This window comes from Gopherus flavomarginatus, chromosome 1 (genome assembly GCF_025201925.1).
Source record: "Gopherus flavomarginatus isolate rGopFla2 chromosome 1, rGopFla2.mat.asm, whole genome shotgun sequence".
NCBI classification, from domain to species: domain Eukaryota; kingdom Metazoa; phylum Chordata; order Testudines; family Testudinidae; genus Gopherus; species Gopherus flavomarginatus.
Genome location: NC_066617.1, coordinates 91,418,861 through 91,445,386, shown reverse-complemented (window position 1 = coordinate 91,445,386; position 26,526 = coordinate 91,418,861). Strand labels below are relative to the sequence as shown.

Sequence of the window (26,526 nt, the reverse complement as noted above, 5' to 3'; positions counted from 1 at the left end):
CCCAGCAGGGGGTTGGGAGAGAGCGGGGACAACCTGAACTGTCACACGAGCCACATGGGCACAAGGGCCCTTCGAGTGTTGAGGGAATAAACTACCCCCTTTAACGGGTCATGCGCTCTTCGCCGGCGTGTCCTCCCAACCAAGCCACGTATCGCTGTCCGCAGGGGGCATCCCCCCTCCCCACGGGGAGCTCCTGACAGTCGGTACCTCGCCTGCACCGCCCGCCCCCGCGGGGAGAGGCGCAGTGGAGGACAGCTCAGCGCCCCCGCTGCCAAAGGTTTATAGGGAGTGACCAGCCGCCCGGCCCGGCGCTCTGGCCCTGCACAAAACACGGCCCGGCTGCCGGCCCTGCCCGGGAGCGGCTCCTGGGCGAGCGGGTCCCCGGTGTCGCTAGGCCGGAGGCAGCCGCTGCCCTCCTCTCACCTGCGCCTACAGGAAGCTGCGGGGGCCGTGTCCCGCCGTGTGTCCGTCCGCGTCGCGCTCTCCAGCCACAACTTAGCCCCGTGCCCCCTGCGCCTACTCCATGGCGACCGAACCAGCACCCGGGCCACTAGCCCAGTCGGCGGTGCCTCACTTCCGCCGCGGGCAGGAAGTGACGTTGAGGGAGGCGGGAAGGGAAGGTGGCCGGCAATGGCGGCGCATTTGATTCCGCGGTTCAGGAGGATTCACAGCCACAGCGAATTGGGCGCGCGGCGGCGGCGCGGAGGTGAGCGAGCCCGGCGTGGGGCTGGCCGGCTTCCTGCCGCCGCCTGAGGGGAGGCCCCGCGGAGCATCCCCCCAACCGGTGCCGTAGGCCCTGGGGAGGCTGTTGTGCGTCCCAGGCGGGGGCTCCCCCTGCGAACGGCCTGGCCCTGCCCCGCAGCGGGCGGCTTAAACCCGGCGGAGTTTGGCACTTGTCGCCGAGCCCCAGGTGCGTCCTCGGCTAGGGTACCCAGGTTGCACAAACTGAACACCCCAGCCCCGCCCCTTCCCTGAGGCCCTGCCCCCGCCCACTACATCCTCCCTCCTTGGCGGCTCACTCTCCCCTACTCTCACTGGCCTGGGGGCGGGTCAGGGGGTTGGTGTGTGGGCTCTGGCTGGGGGTGCTGATAGTGGGTGGGGCCAGGGATGAGGGGGTTGGGGTGCAGGAGAGGGCTCTGGGTTTGGGGGTGCTCAGGGCTGTAGCGTGGGTTTACCTCGGGTGGCTCCCAGTCAGTGGTGCAGCAGAGAGGCTAAGGTGGGCTGCCTACCCTGGCACCACACTGTTTACAAAAAGTAGCTAGCAGATCTAGGTCCTGTGCAGGGGATCAGGAGACTCCATGTGTTGCTCGCACCTGCAGGCACCAGCTCTCACTTGCTGGGAACTTTGGGGAGGGGGCAGCATGCAGATCCCCCCTGGTCTGCCTCCCTAGGAGTCAGACCTGTTGGCCGCTTCTGGGGCGCAGCACGGAGCCAGGACAAGTAAGGATTAGCCTGTCTTAGTGCCGCAGTACCGCTGACTGGACTTTTAACACCCTGGTCTGTTTTGGGACCGGCTCTGTTCAATATCTTCATCAACAATTTAGATGTTGGCATAGAAAGTACACTTATTAAGTTTGCGGATGATACCAAACTGGGAGGGATTGCAACTGCTTTGGAGGACAGGGTCAAAATTCAAAATGATCTGGACAAATTGGAGAAATGGTCTGAGGTAAACAGGATGAAGTTCAATAAAGATAAATGCAAAGTGCTCCACTTAAGAAGGAACAATCAGTTTCACACATACAGAATGGGAAGAGACTGTCTAGGAAGGAGTATGGCAGAAAGAGATCTAGGGGCCATAGTGGACCACAAGCTTAATATGAGTCAACAGTGTGATACTGTTGCAAAAAAACCAAACGTGATTCTGGGATGCATTAACAGGTGTGTTGTAAACAAGACACGAGAAGTCATTCTTCTGCTTTACTCTGCGCTGGTTAGGCCTCAACTGGAGTATTGTGTCCAGTTCTGGGCACTGCATTTCAAGAAAGATGTGGAGAAATTGGAGAGGGTCCAGAGAAGAGCAACGAGAATGATTAAACTTCTTGAGAACATGACCTATGAAGGAAGGCTGAAGGAATTGGGTTTGTTTTAGTTTGGAAAAGAGAAGACTGAGAGGGGACATGATAGCAGTTTTCAGGTATCTAAAAGGGTGTCATCAGGAGAAGGGAGAAAACTTATTCACCTTAGCCTCCAATGATAGAACAAGAAGCAATGGGCTTAAACTGCAGCAAGGGAGATTTAGGCTGGACATTAGGAAAAGTTCCTAACTGTCAGGGTAGTTAAACACTGGAATAGATTGCCTAGGGAAGTTGTGGAATCTCCATCTCTGGAGATATTTAAGAGTAGGTTAGATAAATGTCTATTAGGGATGGTCTAGACAGTATTTGGTCCTGCCATGAGGGCAGGGGACTGGACTCGATGACCTCTCGAGGTCCCTTCCAGTCCTAGAGTCTATGGTTGGCAGTGCTGACTCGAGCTGCCAGGGTTCCCTTTCAACTGCGTATTCCAGTCGAAAACCAGCCGCTTGGTCACCCTATCCCTGGCCCACCCTGTGAGAGCTCAGACAGCTGAGCCTTTGGGTGTGCACGTGGGAGCGTATGAGCACTGCTCAGGAAAGGGCATGGGGAGATTCTGAGAGTCCTGGTCTTGGTCAGGCCTTTTGGTCTCAATGGGAAGAGGAAAGACTCTCAGCAATGGGGTGGGAGAGGAGGGAGGTGAAGGCGGCATCTTTGGAACTGCCCTCCTGGGGCAAAGGTACTAGAACTAGGAATGCTGGAGGTGCGGCAGCACCCCCAGCTTCAAGTGGTAATAACAACCAAATACATGGTTTCTGCCTTCAGCACCCTGTCCTGGGGGAGATAATGTACCCCTTTCTGAGCTCCCTTTGTAACTCTGGGTGCAGCTGCCTGCTTTTGCAATGTCAGTACCTGGATTGGTATTTTGATACTGTCATAGTAGGTTCTGGAACTAGGGGTGCTGCTGCACCCCCTGGTTTGAAGTGGTTTCAATTATATACAGGGTTTACAGTTTGGTTAAATGGCTCTCAGCACCCCCACTGTAAAAATTGTTCCAGAACCCCTTGATACTATAGGACATAAAAGGTTAAAATAGTTTAAGAAGAAAAAAATATTTTTGGAGGCCATATAAGATGGCTCTGTTAGCAGTTGTGGGAAGGTCTTGAAAGAGTTCATTGCTAATATATGCCTAACCAGGTTGGAGCCAACCAACATGTGTCTAAGCACCCATGGATTTAGTTCTTTCTTGAGTATCTTGATCAAATACTTACAAAAGTTTGTTACTGTTTGAATGTAGTAAATGCTTATGATTTAGGCTTTTACATATTTAGAGCAATTTGTATAACTCCCCTTGGGATTTTAGATTTAATAAAGGAATTTATGGTTAAACTAGTATCTCATGGTGCACTGTCTTACTTTTATCTAGAATAATAATTCCAGCAGATACATTGAGATTGTTTGGGTAAAATGAAAATAAATGGAATTTTTTATTTAGCATGTTCTTGTTTTCCTTTAAGCTTGCCTGTGTATAACCTGGTGTCAAATCATTGCAGGAATTAGTTTGCTATTAATCTCTGGCTGTGCTTTGAAAAGTTAAATTTCACTTCTGGAGAATGCAGCCAATGCACTTTCAAAAGGAAAATTTAAAAATAATTAAATAATTAAAAATAATACACTTAAATGTTACAGTGTTTACAGTATGCGAACATAAACAATGTTTTAGTAACATGAATGCTTAAATATTTTGGCAGGAGGTAGCAGTCCTTTTCAAGCAACTCGGTTATGGAATGGTATTATTCATGCTCTTCAAAGTCAGGTGGAAATAAAAAGAAGACGACAACATCTAAGGACGTACAGAAACTGCTTTACTGGCTCCAATGCTGTTGATGTGGTGCTGAGCTATCTTATGCACAGTATGTACCTAAGTAGTAATGATCTTTCCCGACTGAAGGGAGTCCGTCTCTGCCAGGCTCTGATGGATCACAAGGTTTTTGAACCAGTTGGACCAAAACTATTCAAGAATGAGAGAGAGCTAGAGTTTGAAGACACAAGTAATAGTCTTTATAGATTTCTGGACAGCCATCTTTCTCCTCTTTTACTGAAACGGAAAGGATATATTGAGAACTTGTCCCCTGATGAAATACTTGAACTTAAGATGAAAAAACTTTCACGGTTAGTAATGCAGATGTATACATTTAAAGAGTCTTTCAAATGTGGGCCCAATAAATACAACAGAAATGCCATCTTACACAATCATGAATGGGAAGAGGTGCTCCATGAGACACTTTGTTTAGATGTCATCCATGCTATGAAAAAATCTGAGACCCAATTCAAAGGCAAGGTATTAATTATGGAAGAATAAAAAACGTTTCTTGATTGTTACCTTGTGAAAATACTAGGTGACTAAAATATTTACGTTAGGACTAGAAAGACCCACTTGTTCAGACCCAGATTGAGGGAGCTGTGATTTTTTAGGGACCTAAAAATGTACATACTAATTCCAATTTTTATTTTTAATTATGTTTTTAGTGCTTTGTCTTCCAAAGAGATCCTTGAATGTGAATACACCAGTTGCTAGTGCCAAACATTCTCTGATGCTTTTTTGTTTCCTAATAAGCTATTAACAAACTCCTGTATAGCCACCCTTGGAATAGACCTTTGAGACCTGTGAAAAGTGCTGCGACAAGTTCTTTGACACTTTGGGGAAACTCCACACTTAATTCACAATACTACTGAGGATTTTACTGGTAATATTAGAGTCACTTCAAGCTCCCACCTCCCCAACTGCCTTCTTCAGTCTTGTCTTCTGAGCAGCCAATATGCCTTCTGGTAGTGGGGCAGTTCAGTAATGCAGAAAGGAGTTTGGGTACTTGGCTAAGCATGTGACCTGGACTCTTGTGTTCTAACGGAGGCTCTAACACTAACCTCTGGCTTTAGTCGAATTACAGCCTCTCTTCCTCAGTTTCCCTACTTGAAATGTTAGTTGTTAATGTTCACAATGTGTTGTGATTATTTATATTTATAAAGCATTATGTAGGTAGTAATATTCACCAGGATTCTCCTGCAGCACTGAGACTCCCATCCCATATACAAAATAATCCCTTGGAAGTGTTTAAAAAGTTGACACTAATGCATAGACTCCAGCACAAACAGTTGGACTGCTCCCTTTCTTCCAGCAGCCACAAGAGAGCATGGAAAGGGGGTCAGCTTAATTATCCAGAGGCTAATAAAAATGCAGCCCACAGGCAGTATTCAAAGTAGAGCTCATCAGGAATTTCTTCAAGTGTTTTTCATTCAAAAATGCTGAATAGTCAAAACTCAAACTCTTTGCAGAAATGTATTAGTTTTTCCTAATGTTCACTAGGAAAGTATTTCAGGTCCAGGGTGGAATGTCTAGAGAGAGACCTAAGAATAGCCAATAGTCCAGTGGTTAGGGTACAAGCAGATACAAGTCCCTATTCTGCCTGAGTCAGACAGGGACTTGACCCTGTGTCTCCCACATCCCAGGGGAGTAGCCTAACACTAGACAGTTGGCTATGCTGGGTTGGATTTCTGTGTGTCTGATTTTTTTGTTTTTACCAGAAATTCTGTCCTGGACCTGAGGAAAAGTTTTGTCAGAACCAAAAGAGGAGTTTTTAAAGGGGTGTACTGTCTGATTTGGCACAAGGATTTGAACTTTAGTCTCCTGCATTTCAAGTGGGCATCCTAACTACTGGGCTATTGGCTATCCTGAGGGTAGGGGCAGGGCTATGTCTGCACGTGTGTGCCTTGCTCTCATTGTTTCATAAAAAACTTGGAAAGGCCTTGGTTTCACTCTGCATCAGAACAGAAACAAATGTCAAAATTTTGCATAAAATGGAATTCTTGTTTTCCAGCCTGTTCTAATCTAGAGACAGTGTCGTTGGTTTTTCCTTGTGCTCCTCCGTCTGTCTGTATCCATCTGTTGTCTCATACTGAGATAATCCCTGTCCCAAAAAGCTTAGAATCTGTGTTCTGTGTTTGTACTGTGCCTAACACAATGAGCACCTAAATGCTGTGATAATACTAATAATAACTGCCGTTTATCAATGCTTTTTTCGTAACAGAGCAAAATGTGAAACAATTTCAAATCCCTTAGCACTAGAAGCTGTTGATAAAAGGATAGAGGAACTTCTACAAACTATAAATGTACATCCATCTTTACCTTTAAAGAACATAGTTAATGAACCAGTCTGTCTACTTTCAAAAAAAGGTGATTATATTTTATTTTATAAATATAATATATTTTGTGCTATTTAATATCACCACAAGGTATTTATGAACATTAAACTATAATTTGTTTATTGAAACAAGCAATGAATAATAGATATTTTGAAAATTAGAAATATACCCTTTTCCAGCCTCTTAGAAAGAGTACTGACATATCTTGCTGAAATATCATTTCTTGGCATTATTATATGAATCTTGCTACTTTTGTAGTTGAAACAAATATTTCAAGTAGTGCCCAGGATGTTGCAGAAAGTGACTCTTGCACTGAAACCAAGATTTTTAAAAATGACTTGCACAGAAATTCAAGGCTTGATCCTTGAGCCCTTACTCATACAGTCCTACTGAAATCAATGTAGCTATTTATGTAACTAGATTACTTCCGTAAGAATTTCAGGATTGGGCCCTAGTTTAATAAATTACAAAAGCATTAAACACAGTTTTTGTTTCCTTTAAATTAGAAGCATTTAAAATCCATATAACAAAGGCCCATCAAAGTTCTTGCTATATTAGGAAATAACAAATTACGATAATACCAACTAGATATTTGTGAACGGTGGGGAGACCTCAACTATTCATTTAAAAAAGTAGATACTTAACCTATGTTTATCTGAAGCAACTATAACCACAATGCATGGAGTCTACATTCCTGCTCCCTTCTTTTATTTGAAGAGAAGTTATCCCTACCGAATAGATTACATTGTGTAACACACTAAAGCTATCTAGAAATGTTTTCCATTAAGGTCAAATGTTTTTGCTCTTCTTTATGTTTGAACCAGGTTTTCCATGGTGAATGTGCTTATGCCCAGTCTTTTTCCAGGTTGTGCTTATTTGATCTCTGAGGTTGTAGCCTAGAACATAAAGGAACTCTGCCAAATAAAACTTTTTAATTGACTAATTTGACAATCAACGCCCTTTCAGTAACAAGTCTAGATGCTTTTGAAAAAAAATGTTGTTTTTTTTTCACACTTTTCTGATCACCCTGCTGTTTCTGAAGGATCTTCCAAGGTGGATAATGGGCAAACTTGAGAGAGACAACAACAAATGTGGTCAGGAGCTGTCCTTGCAACTCCCTGCAATTGATGATTGTCAAGCCACTTCCCTTTCAGTGTTCTTGGAGTTAGCAGTAAGCAACTGTCCTCGCGTGTTCCTAACATGAAGGAAACTGAGGATCCCTGCTGCTTGTCACTGCTCCTAGACCCTCAGTTTCCTCCATGTTAGGAACACTTGAGGACAGGGGAAGGCAGGCCAATGGATTCCCACAGCTCCTCCCAGACTCAGTGATTCCTATCTCCTGCCTGGACTGCTATTTCCCTCTTGGCCCCAGGTTGTTCCTACCTCTGAGTAGAGGGTTACAAACAGAGGATGCTGCTATTTTCCTAGTGGTCCTCATATGTAGGTGATGGAGGGTAATCATCACTATTTCCCAGCCTAAATCCAGAGAGGGTTTTGTTGAGGAATTTCCTCTGGCTCCTATTCCTACTGTCTCCAGTCTTGGGTGCAAGGGATAAGGTGGGTGCTGTCATTTCCTTTTCCCTGGTCCAGCTGAGGGACCACGTACTCCTGAATCCTGTTATGTAGTCTGGCTGTGAAAGGCTTTCCTGGCCTCCCTGACTGGCTCCCAGCCTCATCCAGAAGTCTTGGGATTGAGGGGAGACTGACTCTCCTAGTCCCTTCTGCCCTAACAAACGTTGCCTCCATGCACATATCCCAGGCTTCTTTGTGCAGGAGTCCAGGAAGAAAGAGCCCAAGTCACAATCCTAAAGCCACACACCAGCAGTTCTTGCAGAGCCTGGGGAAGAACATTCATGTGAACTCCTCTCAAAAGCATACAAGACTACAGTGCAGTTGTGATCAAAACAGTGAAACTGATTCTATGCAGAGTAGTCCTGAACACAGCAATCAAATTGAAAAAACTAAAAAGAGTATTCTCTATAAGCACCCTAGGGGCTCATGTAAAATACCCCATACCAAATTTTCAGATGGATATATGATTTGCAGGCTTACATTGCCCTTCTTAAAAACACAATGTGTTGGGAGTTTTTTTGGTTATAAGGGTCTTTCCTTTTTTAAATGTATTTACTCTCATGTATTTTGTTACTGTATATATTAAATGTTGTTAGAACAGGTAGTTATAAAAAGTAATAACTTAGAAACAAAAAATACTGTGACAGACCCAGGCCAGTGGGGTACAGGAGTCAGGTAGAGGGCAAATATACTGGTCACTGGCTGAGTAGTTTTCTGTTCCCTGAGTGACCAGAGCAGGGGCTGCACTAGAGTAATCAGGAACCTGCTAGAATCATTTCAGGCAGACAGGCTGATTAGAACACCTGCAGCCAATCAAGGCAGGCTAATCAGGGCACCTGGATTTAAGAAGGAGCTCACTCCAGTCAGGGAGGGGGGGAGCCAGAGGAGAGGAAGTGTGTGAGAGGAGCTGGGAGCAAGAGGTGCAAGGAGCTGAGAGTGAGAGGGTGTGCTGCTGGAGGACAAAGGAGTACAAGCATTATCAGACACCAGGAGGAAGATCCTGTAGTGAGGATAAAGAAGGTGTATGGAGGAGGCCATGGGGAAGTAGGCCAGGGAAGTGTAGCTGTCATGCAGCTGTTACAGGTGGTACTATAGACAGCTGCAATCCACAGGGCCCTGGGCTGGAACCTGGAGCAGAGGGTGGGTGCGGGTTCCCCCCAAACCTCCCAACTCCTGATCAGACACAGGAGGAGTTGACCCAGACTGTGGGGAAGATCACTGAGGTGAGCAAATCTGCCAATAAGCGCAGGACCCACCAAGGTAGAGGAGGAACTTTGTCACAATATTTAAAAGCTTTTTGCCCAGTTTCCTTAAGACACTCTCCCCCTAAAAAACAAAATAGCATAATTTACGTCTTATGAATATATTGTATATGTAAGATAGGCTGATTTTTATTTCAAATCAATCAAAAATTCCTCTTTTTGATATTTACATATATGCTATGTGTACCTACTCTTGTTCCCAGTAACCTTGACTTCTGTTTTTCCCTTCCCCCTCCCCCCAATCTTCCTGTTTCTACTCCTAGTTATAGATAATGTCTGGAAACAACAGACTCTGTTACGACTACTGCAGTTAATTGATCTTCCAGTCCTGGAAAATATTTTGGAGTTTCCAGACAAGAGGAAAAATGATCATCTTGGCAAAGAGGAAGATCTGATTATCTCAAATACATTACTTGACAGAGAGGTCATGTGCAGCCTAAATTTGCCTGAGTTAGTTATAAAAATATATATTTTATAAAAACTTGAATAATTTAGCATTTCACTGTTTGATCACACATTAATTTCACTCCAGTTTTCAAGACTTCTGCTCTAAGTGGGCAGGGTAGGCTTTGTGGGTGAGGCAATACCTTTAGATTGGAAAAGGATGAACATGGATTTCCCTCTACTGCTTTTTAGAAAGAGCACTCAGAAACTAAGAGGTGTTTAAATAAGCAAAAATTACATTTTTAACTTGAGAGGATGGGTGAACACTTCCTCCTCTTCTAGACTGGATATTTCACAGCTAAATGCTTCTTTCTTATACAAATATGAGGAGTGAATTATGTGAATTTTGGTCTTATTTTAGGGCTTTCATAACTAACATATCCCAAAGGGGTTTATACAGTCCTTTTCTTGGTGGTTTTAAGTGGAGGTGCAGTGCGTGTGTAAAGCAAATGGAGCAGCCATTATTACAGATAGCAAGGGAAAGCCCCTGCTGTGACAAAAGGGTCATTGTACCACAGAAAGGAAGACGTTGCAATTTGGTTCCAGCCTGTTTTGCCTTTCCAAACCTTCCAGTATTTCTAAACTATTCCTGTGATCACATCTGGGTTGATGTCATGTTTTACCACATGGCAGTACAGCTGAAGAAAAGTTTCATTTTGTAGCATGGAATGGTGTGTTGACACGCAGCCTCTTGCATGGGGGTAGCCTGAGGTTAACCCATAAGAGGAATTACTCTGCCATTATGGTAGCATTTATTCTGAGCCATGTTTTGATAAGTTAGTATGGCTTCACTTCAGGAGAATTCATCCAATTTTTGATAAATTTTGGTCAGTCTGTGTGCCCCCAAAAAAGCATCTGCATTTCAATAGTCTGTTCATATGGAAAATGTTTGAGAATCAAAGCAAAATACATTGAGAGTTAGGTAACCAGTGAAGCTCCAGTTGCTGCTAATTTCTAACTGGTATAGCTGTTGGAATTCGTTTCAGGTGGTTGAAGGTGGCCTGAATTGATTCTAAGAAACACCTCTGGTCTTGAAGCCAGTTTTGTAAAAATGGGTGTCTTCAACGATCTAAAACCCATTAAAGCTGTAGCATAGATCCAGTTTTAAAATCAAATTAAGCTGAGCTATTTTTCTCTTTCAGCAACAGTTCCATTTGAGAACTCACAGTATATTCAAACAGTTGATTACAGTTCTAGTATCGGTATCCCTGAACCCACTAACCAAGGGTATTTTCCAGATTCATACTGCAATGAAGTGGTGTCTCAGGATATTGGAGAGAATGGACTGAAATCAGGATCTCAGCTGTGCTTTTTCAATTCTGTAGCTCTCTCTGGGTTGCATGCTTTCTGGCAGCCTACAGTGAGGTTTACTTATGCCTGGAAAAACAATTACTGTTATTCCCTTTGCTTATGCTGCCATGTGAGATGTGTGTACCCACACTCGGCCATGAACTATCTAGAATGGGCTCTCAGACTTCATTGAACTGTGATCCCCTTCTAACAATAAAAATTACTACATGACCCCAGGAGGGGGGTCTGAAGCCTGAGCCCAAGGGCTTCAGCCCCAGGCAGTGGGCTTGAGCTTCAGTTCTGGGCCCCAGAAAGTCTAAACCAGCCCTGGTGACCCCATTAAAATGGGGTCATGGCCCACTTTGGGGTCCCGGCCCACAGTTTGAGAACTGCTGGTCTAGAAGAATATTTCCTATTGGAGCCATAAATGTCCCCTTGTGGGACCAGAGAGTTGCTACCATTCACCATACACCATGAAGTGGTGGTGTAGCTGTGTTAGTACCAAGGTATTAAAGAGACAAGGTGGGTGAAGTAATATCTCTTACTTGACCAACATCTTTTGGTGAGAGATCTTCAGGTCTGGGCTGCAGAAGAGCTCTGTGTAAGCTCAAAAACTTGTCTCACCAACAGAAGTTGGTCCAATAATAGAGATTACCTTGCCTTATGAAGTAACTCCCTTCTCCATGTGTCATTACATTAATGCCTGCATCTGTAATTTTCACTCCATGCATCAGAAGAAGTGGTTTTTTTACCCACGAAAGCTTATGCCCAAATAAATCTGTTAATCTTTAAGGTGCCACCGGACTCCCTGTTGTTTTTGTGGATACAGACTAAGATGGCTACCCGTTGATACCTCGCCCACCTTCTCTCTCCTTTTGCCCCAGGCAGTTGACAGTGTTAGATCCATCTATGTAGACTGTCTTTGCCTGCAGTGGCAATCTTTAGTGCTTATTTCTTGTTCTTTTCTAGTTAGTTGTTGGCTGCCTTTCATTTGTCAGGGTTTTAAGTGTTTGTTTCTAAATTGAATGTCTAGTTTCTTTGCTCCTTTAAAGTTTCAGCCTGTGTTTGGTTGTGTAGCTGGATAACTATTTTTACCTTATAATGGCTGAAAGTGACAAGGCAGGACCGTATTGTCACAACTTGCATTTCTGAAGTGTTTGTGACAGACTGCACCATTGTGACTTCCTTTGTCTGAGGGAAGGCAAAACTCAGCCATATTGTTGTAGTCTAGGGAGGTGAGTTAGTTGTTAATTGCAGCAGTAGTTCAGTGGACTTTATAGCTACAACATCCAACTACATTCTTTAATTGCTTATTAAGTAAGTTGTATGATGCTGTTGTTCAAACATGCATGTAGTTGTAGGTGTCTGGTTAATTCTTTCTGAATTTTAGTTTAAATAAAGTGTTTTGCCTAGCATTAAATGTAAGTACTAAAACTAACTTTCTCTCCCCAGGCTTGACAAATGGCTTTGTGCAGCAATTGAATGCTTGGAGTATTTTCCAGACCAGCTAATAGTGATGGTTGGTCAGCAGTTACTTCAAATCAGTAATGAACCAAGTCACTTGAATATGCACAAGAAGTTACTTTTTGATGTGATAGCAAAATATTATAATCAAGTGAGAGACCCCCTTTTCAGCAATCATGATCTTGATATTCATTCAGGAATTGTTGAACTTATAGGTAAGTGCATAATCTTTATTTACACATAAGGAAATTAAAACTTCTGTTAACTTAATACTAATACAGACATCTTATGAGTAGAATCACTTTATGCTACAGTTTCCCTGTCAACCAAAAGAGGGATTCATAGCTTATGGACTCACATTTCCATTACTAGAGAATAAATTAACAAGATAAGGGACCAGAAAAATCCTCTTAATTCTAAGATATAATTCAGGCTATGATAAGTTCTTCCTGATTCTCCAACTTTTGTGGCAAACAAATCTTCCCAAAACAAAATAACAGCAAGAGTTACGTTAAATTTGGATTTAAATGAAACTCTAGCGTGAGTATTTCTTTTCTGTACACCTTAGGTCTTGCAGAATGTATGGAATGTTACCTGAATGCTCAGTTTTCAGAGATGCTTCACAGAGCTTAGTGCCACATGTGCTCAGTGATGATACGGAAGATATTGAGCGTGTTCCTGCCTAGGACTGACACTTGGCAAAGAGACCCTTTTAAATTAAAATAAAGGGAGCATAAAAAGGAATCTGTGGTAAGACTACAGTAAATTCCTAACCCACGATTACTAATTTGAAATAGTTGATTTACTTAAAAAGGAATTCTAGCCTACCATACTCTCACATAAAGGGAGGTGGAGGAAAGGCTCATGACATAAATCACTGAAAGAACTCCATGCTTTAACTCCCTCATTATTCCCCATTTATTTAAAATCTCATCTTAAGCTGAACAGTATGTTTTATGAATATGTCACGCTAATTTGTGCCAGTCCTGTGTCACTTTGCAAACTTTAGTCAGCTAAAATCTGCCTGGGGAACAGTTTCTAATGTAGGCCCAGCTTAGTTTTAGCTTCATTTTGGACAGGTGGTGGTCCTAACTTCATAATTAAACAGAGGTCCATTTCTAAATATATTAAGCATTCCACAGTTCTTTAGGTTTGATTGTTCAAAAGCATCACCCAGCAGAATATACAGGCAACTCTATAGCCTGCACTTTGCAACCAGTGGTAAAATAAGTATAACCTCCTCCTAATGTATATATGAGCTGTGCCTCTTGTGTAGACTGATGAGCAGCAGGAGACAAAGGGCCCTGTGCTGTAACCCTTACTCAGGTAAACATGTCATTGATCTCTTACTTCAGTAGGACTGCAGGACCTGGCCTAATTTAGTTGTTGGCTATTCCAGATGGCAAATTTGGCCTGGGGCTGGGGGAGGGATTGTTACATGCTCTCACAATCACTGTTGCAGCCAATTGAACACAATCTCCTCTTGCTGTGTGTGTACTGCAGATGCTGAAAACTTGTATCTCCATGAACCCACAGCCAGCTTGATTTTCAAAAAAAAATTTTCACTGTCAACAGAAAGCTGAAATCTGTTTCTAAAAATGAAACTATAACAAACACACACAAATCAACCCCACCCCTCCCCACCACTACCACTAAAATAAAAAGGGCACCATGGTTAGTGTGTGCATGCAGGTGCAAGTAGTCAAGTGCATCATAGACTTTAAGACCACAGACTTCAATATCACATGTCCCTTACTGCTTTTAACACACATGCTCCTTTCACTTTCCTCCAACCCACTTAAAGCATCCCAATAAAGCTTTTACATTTTTTTACAACTCCTCCTGATCTGTGATTAAACCTCTATGGCAGCTGGAAACTGTCCTTTATCAGTTATCTAATCTGTCAACTTCTCCATATTTTCCTTCACCTTGGTCTTCTGATGCTCTTCTCTTTTCTACATTTGCTCACTCTCTCTGCTTTCTACCTTCATTCATACTTCCTTTCCAAGTTTCAGTGCACTTACATATCAATTTTAGTTGCTTTTATTCTTTCAAAGAAAATAATTGGGCCAATCTTCTTTTAATTATGGTTTTGCATTTTGCTAGACATAATTATCTGGACCAGTGAGTAGAGCAGAGGACTGGGATCAGATTGGTGGCTCTGCTGCTGACCTGCTGTGACTTTAACCTCTCTGCCAGTTTCCCCCTTTGTTAGATGGGGATAAAGATACTTACCTTTGCAAATGCTCTGAGGGTATGGCTACACTTGACATTTCAAAGCGCTGCCGCGGCAGCGCTTTGAATTGTGAGTGTGGTCGGAGCGCCACATTGTGAGTGTGGTAAGAGAGCTCTCCCAGCGCTGCATGTAAACCACATCCCTTACGGGTGTAGCTTGCAGCACTGGGAGCCACGCTCCCAGTGCTGTGGCACTGATTACACTGAGGCTTTACAGCGCTGTATCTTGCAGCGCTCAGGGGGGGTGTTTTTTCACACCCCTGAGCGCAAAAGTTGCAGCGCTGTAAAGCGCCAGTGTAGCCATGGCCTGAGATCTATAGATGAAGAATGCTATATAAGAATTTGATTCCTGCCTTGTCCGTTTACCACACAAAGGGTGTGGCTTGGTGGTTTAAAAAGCTCATCAGCAATGGGAATGGTGCGGCAGTGAGGCACACTGGTCATGTTGCATCACATCATATAAAGGAGTAGTTAAGGATTCAGTCAAAGGTAGGGAAACACAAACTGTACGCACATGGTAAAATGGAGGTTCTGCATCTGGTACATTTAAGACTTCATGATATCCAGAGGATGTTGTTTTAAAAATATATTACTTGCCTAGCTCTAAGACACAGGCTATATGGTTTTAAGCCTAGAATCAGAAATTGACTCCTATTTAAATACATTTTCTTGATTCTGTTCAAACCACTAGACTGCACTATATACAATATTTCGCTAACATTGCAGAGAATGGAAAGACAGCACAAGCCCTGGAGGCATCGCAGCTTTACTTAAGATTACTAGTGCCAAACATCCGAGAAGAACTGCGTAGGCTACTGATGTTTATGGCTGTTGCAGCAGAACCTGGGGGCTACAAGTTACAAAAACAAGTAAGTATTGCATTGAAATGTAGTGTATAAATTATCACCCCCCCATAGTAACATTATTAGACTTTTTTTTTTTTTAACAGCCATAGAAACTGACCCATTACAACATTTGAATCTGATGCTTTTAAAACTAACTTAAATGGAATTTTTTCACAGTGTAGATTGTCATCTGTTTTATAACAATCATTTAGCTAACACCTACAATAACAGCAAGCAAATCCTAATCCAGGTCATTATTCTTCTGTTTTATAGTTTGATAATAGATCAGTGATCATCAAAACTTTTACCAAGGCCATTTTACAAAATAAAGGAGTGTCAAAAACACACACTGAACAGCTAATCCAGTTACTGATGAAGAATCATACTGAACTCTTCAAGGTATTTCCTTCTCATCTGACACACTTTGACTGTGTCATTTTAGATATTAATTGTCAAAAAGCAGCTTTGTATGAATGTGCTTGTTTGTATGTCATGGCAACCTGTAAAAGCTACACAGTCTTGTAGGACCAGAAAATGTTCCAGACTAATTCAGTTTTTCTGGACAAGGGGAAATCTAAAATCATTGGCCTCTACTTCCATTGTCCCCACCCTCAAATTCTCAGGCTTATTGTAGCACTTCTCTCTCTCTAGCAAAGCAGTGTTGGAAATAACTCCCTGCAGAAGCCAGCTAATGTACTTTGAGTGCTAACTAGAGGGAGTCATTCAAAGGTGAACTTTTGCAGAGGCTGAGCACACGCTGGCAGCGTCTCTCAGCTCCAGGAATTAACTTAGTATTTTAAAATCTCTTACTTTTGGCAGTTAATATAAACATAGTAAGTAAATCAAATGTTTCCCATTTTGTCAATGATAAATCCATTATGAATAAGTAGAAATATTTGTATAGCTTTTTCAGTTACATTCAACTATCTCCTGCATATGAAAAGATGTACTTTTTCTAGCTAACACACATTAAAACTACAATATTTTGTTTGTTATTTTTCAAGTTGAAAAACTAATTAAAAAGACAACTAGGAAAATGTCTGGTAGTTCAAACTCCATCTCAGCTGCCTGAAAATCAAATGGTAAATATTCTCTGGATAGTGTATATTGGAAAAAAAATCCTCATATTAAACCAACGCACTGTCTGAGGCACACAAATATTCACATGTCCCTTTTTATTTCATATCAGCTAGGGTCAGAAATGGAAGCATTAAAATATCATAGGAAAAGCTGCTATTGCACTATTTCTGGTTCAGTTGAAATTATCAAGTATTAGAAATAGGGAAAGACTGTCTGTGAGAGATGTCTGTTTCTCAGGTAAATAATTAGATAAACAGTAGAGGTTTGGGATGTTTACTAGAACTTTCAAATCTTGTGAGTTTTGCCAGAAGGGCACAAGCAAGGAAACTATTCCCCCTGAACGGAAATGCATGTGGATGATCATCAGTACTTATCTCCCAAACTCTTTTCTTCCCTCATACATACAGAATCACTTGCTTTTCTAGGACGCTGCAATTATGAGAACTTGGCCTCCAGTTCTGCAAAGAGCTGCACACAGATGGACCTCTGCACCCACACCCACACAGAGCTCTTTTAAAGTCAAATGGGCCTGCCCCCGTACAATTCATTTAAGTATTGAGGCCTTAAGCAGCTGACTCAATGCTATCTTGAAATGTTGCCAAACTGAATTAGTCTATTTAAAAAACATGAACTTTTTTAGTGTAAGGTTATGTACAGAGAGAGGTTGAAGCTACTTTTCCATGATAAACTGAGTTAGAAACCACACTTCTCAAGCTTTGACCAAAAAGAACCAACTTGCTTGAAATTTCACTTGCAGGATCTTAGCCCAGGATAGAATATTTCTGGATACCTTGGGAGAAATTTTAAAAAAGCTGCTTGGGAGATAAAATATGTTTCAGTTCTGGGATACTTTCCAGATATTTATTTGGTTTGTCATACCTCCAGAATGGTCTGGCTTAGAAACTTCACCTTTGGTTTATTATCTTGGCCGGGGGGCAGGAGGGGAATAGCTGGATTAGACATTTCCACATTTCTTAAAGCTACTGAAGCCTAATACAGATGGCCATAATGGAAGTGTGACACTAGCAGGTAGAGTTGGTCTGATCTGACAGTTCCCATCCAGCTTGATATCTCTAAGAATATCTGTCACCAATATCTAAATTTTTAATAAAAAAATTTTTAGTTTCTCTAACTTAAATTGTAGATGAGACTGAGCCAATGAACTTTAAGAACAGTTTTCCTTAAAAGAATCTTGCAGTTTTATAATCAGTCTGAACTTTTGACAGTCTGGAAATACAAAGTTAGTAGTATCTGAACAAAAAAAGGGTCACCCAAACAATTTGTATTATCACCACCCCTAAAACAACCAGAAATGTAATTAGCGCAATATAGGCGCACTTATTAAAGATCCCAGCTAACAAGTCATCTTACTAGGAAACCAAACTCTGAAATTGCTGTTAATTTACAGCTTATGGCCCTGATCCTGAAAACATTTTATGCGCATGCTTAACTTTATAGTAAAGATTAGACCCCTTGAAGCCAGTGAGATAGTGAAGTTAAGCATATGAATGTTTGCAGGATCAGAGCCTAAGGTTTCATTTAAAACAAAACTATGCTGGTGCTTCTGTCACTAATTTTCATGACTTTTACTTTGTTTAAAAGTGCAGTAGAACCTCAGAGTTACGAACCACCTCGGGAATGAAGGTCATTTGTAACTTTGAACAAAATGTTATGGTGGTTCTTTCAAAAGTTTACAGCTGAACATTGACTAAATACAGCTTTGAAACTTTTCTATGGAGAAGAAAAATACTGCTTTTAACCATCTTAATTTAAATGAAACAAGCACAAACAGTGTCCTTACCTTGTCAAATCTTTAAAACTTTCCCTTTATTTTTCTAGTAGTTTAACACAGGACTATGCTGTATAGGAGGGGTTCTCAGCCTTTTTCTCTGAGGCCCCACAACATGCTATAAAAACTCCACAGCCCACCTGTGCCACAACAACTGATTTTCTGCCTATAAAAGTCAGGGCCAGCGTTAGGGGGTAGCAAGCAGGGCAATTGCCTGGGACCCAGTGCCACGGGGGCCCCTGCAAAGCTCAGGCTTTGGCTTCAGTCCCAGGTGGCATGGCTCGGGGCCCTAGGCTTCAGCCCCATGTAGTGGGGCTTTGGCTTTCTGCCCTGGACTCCTGGGAGTCTAACACTGCCCTTGCTTGAAGGACGTCTTGAAACCTGCTCATGGCCTCTCATGGGGCCCTGGTCGAGAACCACTGCTGTACAGTGTTTGCTTTTTTTTGTCTCTGCTGCCTGATTGTGTACTTCCAGTTCCAAATGAGGTGTGTGGGGTTGACTGGTCAGTTTGTAACTCTGAGGTTCTACTGTACATTACTACTTTTTTAATTAAAAAAAACCCTAACAATTTACTTTGGGTTTTTAAAACATATGTACCAGGCACGCCCATTTATATGCTCAACTTTAAGGGGTTTTGCCTATTGTGTAAGTGTGCATTTTATAATTAACTGTATGAACATCAAATAACTGAAAATTCTGTTCTTGTGCAGACCCCTTTAATTCTGTTGGAACTAATTAGCAAGAAACTTACAAGCTTGCTGCAAGGACAAGATCCTGATGCCAGTTCAGGTAGAAAGTCTGATATTGTGCATTTTTATGAGTAGTTGCATGTAAATGAGTTTAGTGCACTACATATCAAATTATGGTGAAATGCTTTTCCTGATTGCCTCATCCTCTCTGTTATACTGATAGTGGGGCTTTAAGTGGTTTAATTCATTAACTCATTTAATGATTACCCACCTAAAACAAAGCATAAATTAAATGGTGACCGAGGCCATATTCTATCTAACTTCTCTGCAGTCCTGTAACTGATTATGTAATTTCCTTCACAAAGTTAAATTCAGGAAAAAATAGTGTAAAATATGATTTGGCTAAAGACATATAAACTATTACTTTGGTAGAATTTTTTTGTTCACTTTTCTACTTAACATACATTATTAAAAGGGAAAATTACTTACCTGTAATTTGATTTCTCTGAAGATTTCTTTTGGCTGTGTTCCTGTTGTGCTTCTAGCATGAGGCATGCACAAACTACCCTAGCATTCAAAGGTTTTGGGGTTTTTGCTGCAACAGTAGATGGTCTTGTGCAAAGACCAGTTGATTTCTTTTTGCTTGCAAGAACATTGTCCTTCAATTTCTTGATGAGCAGGAACCAAAGAGTTCCTTAATTCCTAAGCATAATTTAGGCTAGAGTATGATATAAAAAATATTTCACTCAATATTTGTCTGGGAATAGATTTTTTTTCAAGTTAATTCCTTTGCTTCTGGCCCTGCTTCTAAAAATGTCCTCCTCCAGAATTGTCCTTTAACCACTGTGCTATTTCTATCATCTGGTTATAAGTGGCCCTATCCTGTTCTATACATTTGTTAGACATTTACTAAAACTATTAGACTGTACTAACACTACTAACCAAATCCTCTTTGAAGCTGCAATTAAATGGACTTTGTGTAGGAAGAACAAAAGGAACTCTTCTTTTCTGTGAGTCTTAGGCCCCTAAGTATCTGCCTAGCAGATCCAGACTCTACTTTAGCCCGTGGATTATAACCAGTATCTTGACATAGATGAGCACTGGCCTTATCCTATGCGGGGTGGGCAAACTATGGTCCGAGGGCCACTTCTTGCCCATCAGACATTTTTATCTTGCTGTTGAGCTCCCATCGGGGGCTTGCCCTGCTCCGCCCGGCCGGCACTCCCAGCAGGGAGCGTGTTCAGGGGCTTCCCCTGCTCCAGTGTTCTAGCTGGGGAATGGTGCCAGGGTTTTGCCCTACTCTGCCCTCCTGGCAGTACCCAGCCCTGGATCACAATTCCAGCATCTTCTGGCACATGTAGAACCACACTGCGCAGGCACGACTTCACTACGCTGTTTCCAGGATCAGAACCCCGCCCCTATGTGGTGACACTCACCCACCCGCCCTCTCCATGGCAGAGTGCCCAATCCCCTCCCAGTCTCCTAAGGCCCCTCCATCGAGAGCCTCAAAACCACCCAGGAGCCACACCCATCTCAGCTAGGGTGCCTCTGCCCATGGCAGTGCCTGGTACAGCTGCCTTGGTGTCACTGCTAGCAGGTCCCCTAGGAGTCCCTGGTACCACCCCTGTAGGACACCCCTCCCCCCTCCGACCCCATGAGTCCATCCTCCCCCAACTTCGGTAACATCCTTTATAGAGCTCCCCCATGCTACACCCCATAAAGTCCCCCTCACTGAGCATTCATGGCTCGCCATACAATTTCCATACCCAGATGTGGCCCTCAGGCCAAAAAGTTTGCCTACCCCTGTCCTATGCCAAACTCTTCTGTCCGGTGGTGAGGCCAGAATGACCAAGTGAGGAGTTAACTGTCTAGTGTAGCTCTATTCAGCTTTGTACAAATACAAAATGGGAAATAACTGGCTAAGCAGTAGTGCTGCAGAAAAGGATCTGCGGGTTATCGTGGGTCACAAATTGAATGCAAGTCAACAGTGTGGTGCTGCTGCAAAAAAGGCAAATGTCATTCTGGAATGTATTAACGGGGGGGTTATATGTAAGACACACAAGATAATTGTTCAGCTCTGCTTGGCACTGGTGAGGCCTCAGGTGGAGTACTGTGTCCAGTTCTGGGCAGCACACTTTAAGAAAGATGTGAACAAATTGTAAAGAATCTAGAGGAGAGCAACAAAAATAAGAGAAAATATAAAGAACCTCAGAAAGAATTGGGCATGTTTAGTCTAGAGCAGAGAATACTGTGGGCAAGGTGGGAGACAGGTCTTCAAATATACAAATGGTTGTTATAAAGAGGGTGCTGATCAATTTCTCCATGTCCACCAATGGTTAGGACAAGCAGTAATCAGCTTAGTTTGCAGCAAGGGAGATTCAGATTTGATTTTAAGAAATACTTTCTAACTATAATGATTAAGCACTGGAACGTACAGGGAGGTTATGGAATTCCTATCACTGGAAGTTTTTAAAAACTGGTTAGACAAACACCTATTGGTAGGTATACTTAATCCCGCCACAGCATCAGGGGTTGGAGTAGATGATCTCTTGAGGTCCTTTCCAGCCCTACATTTATATGATTCCACTATTAAATATATAAAAGTGTAATGTCTGTAAAATAATCCTAACCTTTTTTCCTATTAAGGCTTCACCTTTTGTCAGCGTTTGACTCCTGAAGAATTTGAAGATCAAAAGCAACAAACAAGGCACCATCTTCTTGAATTGATTCAAGAGATGGACAGTAATCCCACCATTTCTCTTAAGCAGAAAAAGAAGCTATTCAAAGAATTCCAAAAGCATCATTCTGTAGCACTGTTGTACTGATTTTGACACTGAATGTGGTTTTGCACTGTAGCAGAATGTTTAAATGAGCCTTGTCAACTATTCTTTTTATAATGCTGACATCATGCTTATGAAGAGGACTCCTTTTCATAAGCATTCATTGTTAAAGGGTTGTATTTTTTTGAATGACCCCAGTATTAGACTTTGTTTTTTCTACAGTAGGTAAGAATGCTGGGCCTCTGTTGCTGCTCTAAGTTTAGGGTCTGGTGACATTTCTATTGTGAAAGTTGTCAGTTTTATAGTCTGACTGAAATTCTGCATTCAAAGCACTTTTACTCTGACCTAAGTTAGTTACTAAATTTCTGGGTATTTTAAAATTTTGTATGTCTTTAGTTCATAATTGTAGTCTAGTTCTAGGACTTATCTACATGGTGAGTTGGTGTGCATACAGTGCATTAGTTGGGGAGGATGTCAAAGTGGACTATGGAACTTTTAATGCACCATTGCAGCATCCACATGGAAAATTAGTGTGCAGCAATCTAGCGTGCTGTATGCTCACATCCTAGCTTGCCCCATGGAGACGCCTCATGGATCTATAGGGCACAGATATAACAGTAAGAGTGTGCTGCAGAAAACTGACTTATGTTGGTGTACACTAGAGCCCTGCGTGGGACTTTTTTTAAAAATCCTGCTCCCATCCCACTCTGCAATTCCCACTCCATTGTTTCTTGCATTTTTATCCGACTCCTACCTTAAAACCCACCAGAGAGAGAGATTCCTCTATTCTACTGGGGAAAAAAACTGTCAAATATATTATATAAAAAAAATGAAATTCAGCCAGAATTTTACCACCAAAAGAACAAAACATCGTGCTTAAACCGTGTACAAATAGTTTAACTCCTGGTATAACAGACATCAAATCTTTCTAACCCTCACGTAAATTTAAGTATTAGAAGTTTTAAAGTGTTTTATTGCAAATTACCACAGTTGTGTGGATTTTTGTTTTGCCCACCCAGTCTCACCCACAACAAAACTATTATGACAGCGGGACCCATGGGATCCTAGTCCCACTGCAGCGCTCTGGTCTATACCATAGATACAGGGATGGGCAGATTTGTGTAGTAAATGTCTGATACAGAAACATTTGATTCCTGATTATAGCTGCGTATGTATATAGTATGTTACCATAATGGTTCTTTGAGTAATTCTTAAATTATATTATCTTATTAAGCCTTTAATTGCCTTAACTGATATATTTAAAGTGTACATGTACTAGTTAAACACTTTAGTATGAGGTAATAACTCTTACCTGTGGAAATGTCTTACACACCCTTAGTGTTAGATTCTTGTTACCTCAGATTTTTCATCAGTTTAACTTTCTTCAGTTATTTTTAGATTTGGCTATGGCAGGTGAGTCCTTAGTATTTGCGGCTGCAAACATAGCTTGAGTAATACTTTGTATGCACAGCTTGTGCTCTGTAAAATCCTGATTTAAAAACTTGCGTAATGTTGAGTAAAAGTTGAGGAGTAGATTACTTTATCTATGATGACCTCAGAAGTAGTCTGCGGGGAGGATGAAGAGTGTGAGGTATAGCTTCAGTTCTTTATCCTCTACCTGTTACTGTAATGCTGTGAAATATCAGTTTTTGGAAAAAATAAGATTTAGACACCAACTTTGAAATATACATAAAGGTTGTCTCTTACTAAATTTTAGCCAAACATTTTGAGCTGCAGCACAGATGTTTTTGAGGAAAGTTTTGGAACTTGAGGAGACTGCATATCTGCACTTTTTAAAAAAATTATCCTTGAATTGGTTGATCTACTGGAATAATCTTGCATTAGGAATTTAAAAATTAAGTGTTTAACGTATTGCTGTTATAAAGATTTGTGTAAGAGGATTGGGAAAAATCAGTGTTTTATCTTGTGACTTAAATTTCACATTAAATAAGTTAATGATTACCTACTTAATACTAGTACAAATAATCTATAGAGGCTTAACACCTTTCAAGATAGATGACAAATTAAGTACATTGTTTCCAAGACACTGCAAATTCCAAAAGCACATTAAGCTACTTTAAAAAGGGGTTGGAGCATTTAAGTTGCCATTTATTTAAATCACTTACAATTATACGAGCAAGATTACTACTGTATACTGAAGGGTCTATAGTTTACTAATTCAGTAAAATAATAAAGCCATGAAATAAATCTCTTCCCTTAAGCTATTGCAGTGGCTTTCCTTTGACACGTAATTTCAGAAGTGTTTGCTTTACCTTAATAGGAATTCTACCAGTTGGGTGAACAAATCTTATGTAACATCTTGGCCAATGAGAATGCTATATTAGTGGGGCCTCACTTTTCAGAGGTGTTGAGCTCCTACAGCTCCTGTTTGTTCTTTTATAGTACAGTTTTGGTTTCACCCTGTGAAACATCAGGCCCTTACCCAGTTAGGTACTTAGATTCCTACAACATTTGAGTCATGTCCTCTGAGGGAGGAAAAAGCAGTCTCTCCATGTTAAGCGTGAGGGTTTCTTCTAAATGAAGTATGAAGATGGGTTCTATTGGGGGGAAAAGGAGTCTGGCAAAAAAAATGTTACTATACTTCCAGTTTTTCACCATCAGTTATAATTTCAACCATACATTAGCATTCAAGGGAACTACATTAGACTTTTAAAGTGCTTGTTTATCAACTATCTTTACAAATATTTGTGGCAGAACTACCTAGTTAAGGAATACTGCCTTTGCATCTCTTTGAGAACGTACTCCCACCATGGCAGCTACCAAATATGTTAATTAGAATAAAGTAATTATCCTAGGACCTTTCAATTGTCTGCAGTTTTGTGGTGGTGCTAGGGAAAGAATGAGATTGTTCTTCTGCATTAAGGTCAGTTCAGCTTCTCTCAATAGTGATGGATAAGGCTACCAATTATGTCACTGAGGTCATGGAATCCGTGACTTCCATTGACCTCTGACATTTTCTGCCCTGGGGCTGGAGCTCCCAGCCAGCCCTGCCTTCACCCTGAGCTTGGTGGGGGGACCCAGCGCAGCTGCCCAACCGCAGCAGGACCCAGTTTAGCTGCGCCAGCTGGCCGGACTTGGCACAGCTGCCCAGTGGCAGGCAGACCCCCTGCATCTGCCCAGTGGGGACTCCCCCGAGCTGCCCAGCCACAGCTACAGCCAAAGCCAGTGGCTGGGGGCCCCTGCAGCTACCAGCTGCACAGGAAGGGGACCCCCGCAGCATCCCAGCCCCAGGGGTGGGGGACTCCAGAGCTCCCACGCACTACATCAGTGGGGGACCTGGGAGCCCCAGCAGCAGCAATGGGTGCTGAACCCACCTCTCTCTTGTCAGGGACAGGTCACAGGGGGCCATGAATTTTTGTTAATTTCCCATGACCTGTCCATGACTTTTACTAAAAATATCCATGACACAAACTTGGTGATGGATAATGTTCTGCTGCTAGCAAGAGGGCTGAATACCTATTGCTATGGAAACAGTATCTTTACATTTCCTAATTTTTTAGACGTCTCAGCTAAAACTCATTCCTGCCACTCCTGACATTATCAGCTTACAAATGCAGATTGTACCAGATATCCACAAACTTTAAAATTTCAAAAACGTGGTAAGTACACTTGATATAAGATCTTAAGTGAGACTGTGTTCTGTAGCTACTTGGTAGAAGAAAGTATTCTCACATATAGAGTTTAACCTTCACCTTGTAACCAAATTTGTTAATTCAGAACTGAATGAAGTCTTAAGCTGCACACAAAATGGAGCTGTGGAAGAGACTTTAAAATGGAAGCAAATGTTCCTGCCAAGATTCCCACTTTCCTTGGGGAAATAGAGGTTTTGCTACTCTTGTCTTGCCATTGTTTTGTCCCCAAGTGCCTGCTCTTAAATAGCATTAGCTACAACTTGTATAAAGTAGCAATTCTGGATAAAGGCACAATGAAACTCTATGGAGTATGTAAATACCTAACCAGATCTTCAGACCCAGCGAGTGGCCCATGAGTTGCTCTGCCATGTCATTTCCATCTTCTAGAGAGCCCTGACCCCTCCCTTTAAAGGGTCAAGAGCCAAAAAACATTTTGCCACCAAGAGGCAGTGCATTAAATGACAAATTCTGGCCTTTGTATCAATAGTTTAAGACTTTTTAATTTTGACAGGAAATCACTGTCACTTAACTCCTGCTCCTTTCCCTGTTATAGTTCTTGGCTGACCCTTCTGGGCTTTAAGGTTTGCTTGCCTTGTTAATCCACCTATTGCACTTGTCTGTCATTGAGTGGTAGTCCAATTTTTTTGACTGCTTATATGACCATCTGTAATTCCTACCCATTTGACTTTTGTTGGTAAGTGATTGAGCCTCACTGACTAATTATTCATAGTGCCTTGCTCCTTAATTCACTAATCATAGTCTGATGCTACTCAGAGCTCTCTTGAATCATTTAGTTACTTCACTTTTACCTGCCCAGCAGCCAGTACTGTGGGTGAGAAATGAACAGCAGCTCCCCATGCAGGAGGTAGAAATGGAATAGCCATTCAGGCCTAGCATGGCTGCTGTGGTTCACACCTCCTGCACCCCATGTGGGTGCTTGGCTGTTTCAAGCCTTGTGCGAAGTAGGGAGAACTGCTCTGGACTTCTTAGTGCTGTGCCTTTCTGGGGTTTGTGTCCAGCATTCATGCTGGCTGCTGCACATTAGATCTGGCTCACAACCGCCTAAGCCCTGGCCTCCAATGTCAGTTCATTTCAATGGTAAATATATCTTCAATTCAAAACAAAACTCTATGTTATCTCCTTCTCACTCTTTCCCCTCCACTCCAGTCTTAAAACTCTGCCAGCTCATTCCCACCAACAGCCAGCCC

The 26,526-nt window shown here is 42.1% G+C and overlaps 2 protein-coding genes and 1 long non-coding RNA gene across 3 annotated transcripts in view; 1 reads left to right on the top strand and 2 right to left on the bottom strand.

Moving 5' to 3' along the window:
* SCYL2 (SCY1 like pseudokinase 2) overlaps window positions 1-540 on the bottom strand; it is a 71,076-nt gene extending 70,536 nt beyond the window's left edge. The window contains exon 1 of the mRNA XM_050934705.1: window positions 424-540. The gene's annotated coding sequence lies outside the window, so the exon portion shown is untranslated. The remainder of the gene's footprint in view (window positions 1-423) is intronic.
* DEPDC4 (DEP domain containing 4) lies at window positions 454-22,241 on the top strand. Its single transcript, XM_050935532.1, is given in 10 exon segments — window positions 454-584; window positions 587-706; window positions 3,767-4,187; window positions 6,101-6,246; window positions 9,313-9,499; window positions 12,236-12,462; window positions 15,209-15,351; window positions 15,601-15,726; window positions 18,907-18,985; window positions 21,532-22,241. Coding segments are annotated over 10 exon segments (1,689 nt in total). The 5' UTR covers window positions 454-523; the 3' UTR covers window positions 21,711-22,241.
* LOC127042726 (uncharacterized) lies at window positions 15,231-21,533 on the bottom strand. The gene is made up of 2 exons (XR_007772028.1): window positions 19,375-21,533; window positions 15,231-15,332 (listed from the first exon to the last, which is right to left on the bottom strand). It is a non-coding gene; the product is annotated as an uncharacterized LOC127042726 (long non-coding RNA).
* Window positions 22,242-26,526: the final 4,285 nt, after the last annotated feature.